This window comes from Limulus polyphemus, unplaced genomic scaffold, assembly GCF_000517525.1.
Source record: "Limulus polyphemus unplaced genomic scaffold, Limulus_polyphemus-2.1.2 Scaffold9395, whole genome shotgun sequence".
In the NCBI taxonomy this organism is placed as follows: domain Eukaryota; kingdom Metazoa; phylum Arthropoda; class Merostomata; order Xiphosura; family Limulidae; genus Limulus; species Limulus polyphemus.
This window is the reverse complement of record NW_013675005.1, coordinates 9,267-16,355: the sequence shown is the minus strand read 5'-3', so window position 1 is coordinate 16,355 and position 7,089 is coordinate 9,267. Positions and strand designations below refer to the sequence as shown.

General features: G+C 31.0%; 1 protein-coding gene across 1 annotated transcript in view; it reads left to right on the top strand.

The window, feature by feature from the left end:
- The window catches only part of LOC106475901 (laminin subunit alpha-like), a gene marked incomplete at its 5' end in the record, with an annotated part of 20,668 nt that overhangs the window by 7,556 nt on the left and 6,023 nt on the right, over positions 1 to 7,089 (top strand). Inside the window, 5 exons of the mRNA XM_013936576.1 lie at positions 463 to 614; positions 2,211 to 2,315; positions 4,862 to 4,973; positions 5,779 to 5,946; positions 6,359 to 6,546. Of these exons, the coding sequence (XP_013792030.1) occupies positions 463 to 614; positions 2,211 to 2,315; positions 4,862 to 4,973; positions 5,779 to 5,946; positions 6,359 to 6,546 (725 nt within the window). The remainder of the gene's footprint in view (positions 1 to 462; positions 615 to 2,210; positions 2,316 to 4,861; positions 4,974 to 5,778; positions 5,947 to 6,358; positions 6,547 to 7,089) is intronic.

Genomic DNA, 7,089 nt, shown 5'->3' with positions numbered 1-7,089 from the left:
GTTACTTATAAAACAAGTATCATAGAGAGAACCATGCTGTCTTCAGTAGCATGCATTCCTGTTACAGTGTTGAAACCAAAATGTTACTTATAAAACAAGTATCATAGAGAGAACCATGTTGTCTTCAGTAGCATGCATTCCTGTTACAGTGTTGAAACCAAAATGTTACTTATAAAACAAGTATCATAGAGAGAACCATGTTGTCTTCAGTAGCATGCATTCCTGTTGCAGTGTTGAAATTTAGATGCTATTTATAAAACAAGTATCATAGAGAGAACTGTGCTTTTGACAGTAGCATGCATTTCTGGTATAGTGTTAAAGCCTAAATGTTTTGTATCTCTAAAATAAGGCTTCAGTGAGGATTGATGTATATTACAATGCTTGTGCCTTTAAACTCTTATAGAATTTAAAAGATTTTATAAAAGTTAGATATTTGAGAAAGTGTATGATTTGTATTTGTAGAATGTGGTCCATGTGTTCATGCCCTGCTTGATGAGACTGATTATCTACAAAGTCTGATTGATCCAATAAGAGATGAAATGACTGACATATCAGCTAGCTACTTTGCATATCGTCGGCTACACAATGTGAACAAAACTGTTGATGATCTTAGGGTAAGTTTAAATTAGATTATATCACATTGATGAAAAAAAAGAGTTTACATTGATGAAGAAATTTGGCTTTCCCATTTTGTAGGCCTGGCATGGCCTAGTGGTTAAGATGCTCTGAAGGTCGTAGGTTTGAATCCCCTTTACTGAGCATGCTCGCCCTTCCAGCCACGGTGGTATTATAACATGACAGTGAGTCCCACTATTTGTTGATAAAAGAGTAGCCCATGAGTTGGCATTGAGTGGTGTTGACTAGCTGCCTTCTTTATAGTCTATCACTGCTAAATTAGAGATGACTAGTGCAGAGAGCCCTTATGTAGCTTTGAGCAAAATTCTAAACAAACAAACCCATTTTGTAATTCAAACTTCAGCCTTTGATTTTTTACTGTTTTTATATACTGGTTACAAAGTCTACCACTTAATAAAGACACACATCTTGCCTGCTAAGAAAATATTGGCCAATATCATGATGAGAGCTCAAATCTTGTGCAATTTATGTGAGTGTAAAACCTCTGAAGCATTGTTCATTACACACACAGCTCTAAAATGGTACAGAGAATTATTATTATAACGGCTTCTATCTCTGAGCAGTAGAATTTTTCAATATTCTAGATAAATACTTCTCTTGATTTGACAAGATTAAAAACCAGTGTATTTTCAATCATCCTAGAGAAATTAATTTTTATGAAAGAAATCGTTAAAATTATTTTTTTCAGTTTATTTCTCTCGTGACTTTCCACTGTTTCATAATTTCACTATTTTCCAGCTTAGTAGAATTTATGCAATGAGTTTTGGTGAAACTTTGATAAGACAAGAGGGTTGTGTTGCTTAAACATTTTGAAGTTATAAGAAAGAGATTTTAGTTATAACCACATGATATTTCCAGATAAACGTGTATAAGTTTATAAATGTTTTAATCCCACATAGGTATAATCAAATTACAATGTCGCCTTGCAGTTATAATGCTTACCTTATGTTTAAGAAGTAGAATTTCTTTCTTTGCTAGTTTATAAATGTTTTAATCCCACATAGGTATAATCAAATTACAATGTCACCTTGCAGTTATAATACTTACCTTATGTTTAAGAAGTAGAATTTCTTTCTTCGCTAGATGAAATTTAATTTTGAATTAACAACCAGCATATTCTTGATCATTCTTGACAATAATTTCAAGACAAAACCACTTTATTTATTTAAAAACTGAATACACCATTAAAACAGTGTTAATATTTCTCAATTTAAAAAAAAAAAAAATTTCTTAAACAAATGTGTTTGAAATTTTCCTACTAATTAACTGACGAGCACCAGAGCAAAAATGTAAAACAATTTAGTGGAGATTATTTGAAAGTATGTATGTATATATATATATATATATATATGTGCATTAAATTGTTGTAACTCTAAAGATACAACAAAACTATATCTTCTAGTTACTGTTTTGTTTTTCTTACGTAGGTTTAGTTCTTATTTATGTTGTTAGAAAACCTCTTCTGTTGCTGAATTTCTGGCACATATTGTTTTTCATAAAGTCTGAAATGGTTAACATGTCATTCTGTTATTTCTTGAAGAAAAAGTTCTATACCAGTTCTTATAACATTGCAGCCAGAGGTGAATGCTCTTATCTTTGATCCTACGGCTGTTGACTTGAGTCCGTTACACTACAACGTTAGGTCCGTTGAGGATCAAGCTCACCAGCTTAACAACAGTGTGAGTATTTAGATTTTTAGGAATAAAGCCAAAATGTTCACAAGTCAGACATTCATAACAATATTATTTTCATAGAAACAAACAAACAAACAAGCATCAAAAAATATATATCAAACCCATTCATTTGTCACCGATCTATACTGGTTTCAGGGAATTCCACCCTTCAAAAAATGTACTTTCTCATTTTCAGTTTTGTTAATTAAATGAATAAAAAACATTCATATGCTTGATTTGACTTGGGTGTTCCAAGATACTTGCAAGAATTGGTTTTATTTATTTAATATTTTGTATTATCTAACATTCATATGTTTGATTTAAAAGTATCTTGGAACACCCAAGACAAGAATACTGTTTTATTTATTTAATATTTTGTATTATCTAACATTCATATGCTTGATTTGACTTGGGTGTTCCAAGATACTTACAAGAATGCTGTTTTATTTATTTAATATAGTGGTTTTATCACTACGTTGGGGGTTTTGTTAAACCATCCCATATGAAATTACTTATTGAATTACATTATTGTTATTATTTGGTAATATATTTTAAGTTTTACTCATATATCATGTTTTAAATTTCAAGTAAACTTAAGTTCATTATACCAGTTTTTACTTCACCTTTTAATCTTGTGATAAGTTGTTGTTCAGATAATATTTTGCTCCTGTGTAAATTGAGTGCTCATCCTTTGTTTTTAACTCTAGCTTGTTATATTTTTTAACTTTTTATTTCATTTCTCTGTGAATTTGTTGTATCACTAACTTTATAAGTGTTTTAATTTATGAACTATTTAATACATTAATATATTACTCGTGTGCTTATTTATTGTTTAATTACTGTTTTTACACTTATTTTAAGCTGTTTTTATCTTGTATATATATGTTTTTATTACCATATTGTAAGGCTCATTTTTTACCAGTACATTAAAATGTTTTTCAGCTTTTACTTTAGATTGGAGTTTATGTATACAGAAGATTATTTTAATATGCAAGTCAGTAAGTCACATTACAACCACAGCCAATAGAAAGCCACAGTGGAACCACGTGTATTAGAAATATATTTGACATTGTTTGACTTTTTTTAGGTAATGTCATACCTTTAAAAAACTGGTTATTTTTGCATGTAACAGCCCTTTCTGGTACAAAACTCCAACTGTAAAGGTCTGTACTTAATGGCATTAGAAACAGAGAAATATGATCAACTTGGGGTGCCACGACCCTTGAGAAAGAGACTGCAACAAGTCACACCCCAGCTGTGATAAGCAAAGTTCAACATCTTGTAACAGTTAAGAGTTCAAAAATGTAAAAGTCAGTGGCAAAAGCTGCCCATACACCCCAGGCAACAGTACATAACATAATCAAGAAGAATGAATTGGGTATTCATGCTATGCTATACAAAGACATACAGGCTCCAAAATCGTTTTAATATAATACACTTAGTCTCTGTATAACCTGATTGCAAATTATTTATAATTCAAATATCTTTTTTTTTCAATTGTTACTTTTCGAGTATTTTTGAATCTGTATAATTATGTCATCATTAGGTTGGTGTAGTAAGTTATTTGAATACTGTTTAGGTTCTAGTTTAATATGGAATTTTTGGGTTATTATATTTCTATATAATGCTAAGTTATTTTACTATACTTCTAAGATCTTGTTTATTATCTCATTGTTTCATTCACATTTGACACAATTGTTTCATCCATATATATGATCTTGTTTATTACCTCATTGTTTTGTTCACATTCTACCCTCTACTATAAAGTGTTGTTTTATCCATATTTAAGATCTTGTTTATTACCTGATTGTTTTGTTCACATTCTACCCTCTACTGTAAAGTGTTGTTTTATCCATATTTAAGATCTTGTTTATTACCTGATTGTTTTGTTCACATTCTACCCTCTACTGTAAAGTGTTGTTTTATCGATATTTATTGTATCTTGTTTATTACCTGATTTACATCCTACCCTCTACTGTAAAGTGTTGTTTTATCCGTATTTAGGATCTTGTTTATTACCTGATTTACATCCTACCCTCTACTGTAAAGTGTTGTTTTATCCATATCTAGGATCTTGTTTATTACCTGATTTACATTCTACCCTCTACTATAAAGTGTTGTTTTATCCATATTTAGGATCTTGTTTATTACCTGATTTACATCCTTCCCTCTACTATAAAGTGTTGTTTTATCCATATTTAGGATCTTGTTTATTACCTGATTTACATTCTACCCTCTACTGTAAAGTGTTGTTTTATCCATATTTAGGATCTTGTTTATTACCTGATTTACATTCTACCCTCTACTTTAAAGTGTTGTAAATATGGATAAAAGGATCTTGTTTATTACCTGATTTACATCCTACCCTCTACTATAAAGTGTTGTTTTATCCACATTTAAGATCTTGTTTATTACCTGATTTACATCCTACCCTCTACTATAAAGTGTTGTTTTATCCACATTTAAGATCTTGTTTATTACATTATTGCTAGTTTTTGGTTTTCCTGCTGGTCAGTAAGCTAGTTTTTTCCTATTTGTTCATTGTTACACAGGCTGACAAAGGAGTGAAAGAAGCTGAAGAAGTGAGTATGAATGCAGACAAGACGAGAGAAGAAGCTCTGGAAGTAGAAAAACTTATTCAAGATGCTGTTAAAAAAGCAAGAGGTCAGTTTATGGATGATTCAAACTTTTTATAGCTCTGGTTTTAAAACTTTAAATTTGAAGCCAAAAGTCTATAAAAAAGGGGAAAATGTGCCCTATTTCAAGGGCTTTTTTCATCCCCTTCGTAAGTAAAAATCATAAAATGAAATAGGTCTTACACACCATTGGACAGTTTCCAGTTACCATGCCAGAAATCATGGTAATTGAGCCATCCAACTGTGCATGAGGAATGATAACACAGGCACACACACACTCTAACATAATAATAATTGTATAGTAAGATTTACTTAATTCACCATATTTATTGGTTGAACTGGATCCTCAGAAAAGACTTTTGTTTAATGTGAAACCTCGAGGAAATGTTACACTTGCAAAAAAATATTGTAAGTGATATTAGATTGCATTTTTTTCTTCTAAAGTTGTCACTTTTGCTATAGTTTCATATAAAAAATGTTATAAATCCTTTTGTCACATCTGTGTAACACAGAGCTTGTGAAATGTTATCTCACATGTTTAATAAATAATGTTCTTAAACACCTAGTTTGTTTTATGACAAGTATCCCATTCCAGGATACTGTTATCATAAGCATAAATTTTTGAAATACAATCAGACATGATTACTGTAAGGTATTTTATTGTATTTGAGTCTTGGCTGTTATAAGTAATTTATTATAGTTTTCAGAGACAGTTATCATAAGATCATTCTGTAATATGTTATTCTCATACAAATATGCTAAAGACTGTTCCTGAATAACTTCTAACTCATTTTTTATTATATTTTCTGACACAAGCATTCTTATCATTCCAGATACTGTTGGTGAATTAACAGCATTAGCTGAAGGACTGTTAGATACAGCAGGGCCTAACCTTGACAAATTAATTGCAAGGGCTGAGAGAATCCTCCAAGAGATCAAAGATCGAGACTTTATGTCACGGAAAAATGATACTGAAGATGAACTAGAACTTGCCGAGGAGTGTAGGTTTCTTTGAATTTTACAATTTTTATATAGCAGCATGGATTTAGAAACTTTTGTATAGTGGCAGTTTATCCTAATATACAAAAAATAAAATACCGAATTAAAAAATTTAATTATAACATTACTTGTTTTATACATCATTTTAGGTTGAAATATGATAGACATGTTCGATGACGAGGTACCCACTTTAAGACTAATAATGCTTGGAGATGGCTTGAATGGGTAATGAAGAAAAACTTTAATATAAGTTTAACATAACAGCAAATGTACAATGTTTTGACAAAGTTTTTCTTCATTATCCATTCAAATCATCTCCAAGCATGATAGACATGTATTTACAGAATATTTTCAGTTTATTAATGGTTAACTATAGGTAGAAAAAAATATACTAGTAATCATCTGTACATTTAGTGTTGGAACATGTCAAGAACTTCCAGAAACCTGCTATTCTGAACAAGGAGCGAGCTGAGGAGTTGGATGAACAACTGAATAAGTTAAATGAGCTGCTAGAAGAGTTGAGAAACCATAGTCGTGATGCTGAAGATGTTGCTCAAGAAACCCTAGAGTTAAATGAAGCAATCAGGCAGGCTAATGTGACTGTAAGTTTATAGATCAGTATCTCATTGTTTTTATGTAATTACAAGAAATGGTCAGCCCACTGTGACTGAGTTTTGTTGATGAAATGAATACTGTCGACTTCCCTGTTGTAGGATGATTGAGGGAATTGAACACACCATTCTGAATGCAAAGTTCTGTTGAGTTAAATGTTATAAGGTGAATTAAGAAGACCCTTATTACCATTATAACTGTTGATTTCCATGTTGTAAGGTGAATGAGGAAATTAAGTGGTTCAGTTCTTGAATTCCATGATGTTGTGAAGTGATTGAGGAAAATAAGTAAGCCATTTTAAATGTTGACTTCCAATTTGTTGTGAAGTGGTTGATAGAGTTAAGTAGACCATTCTAACTGTTGACTACCATGTTGTGAAGTGATTGAGGGAATTAAATAGACCATTCTAACTGTTGATTTTCATGTTGTGAAGTGATTGAGGGAATTAAATAGACCATTCTAACTGTTGATTTTCATGTTGTGAAGTGATTGAGGGAATTAAATAAGCCATTCTAACTGTTGATATCCATTTT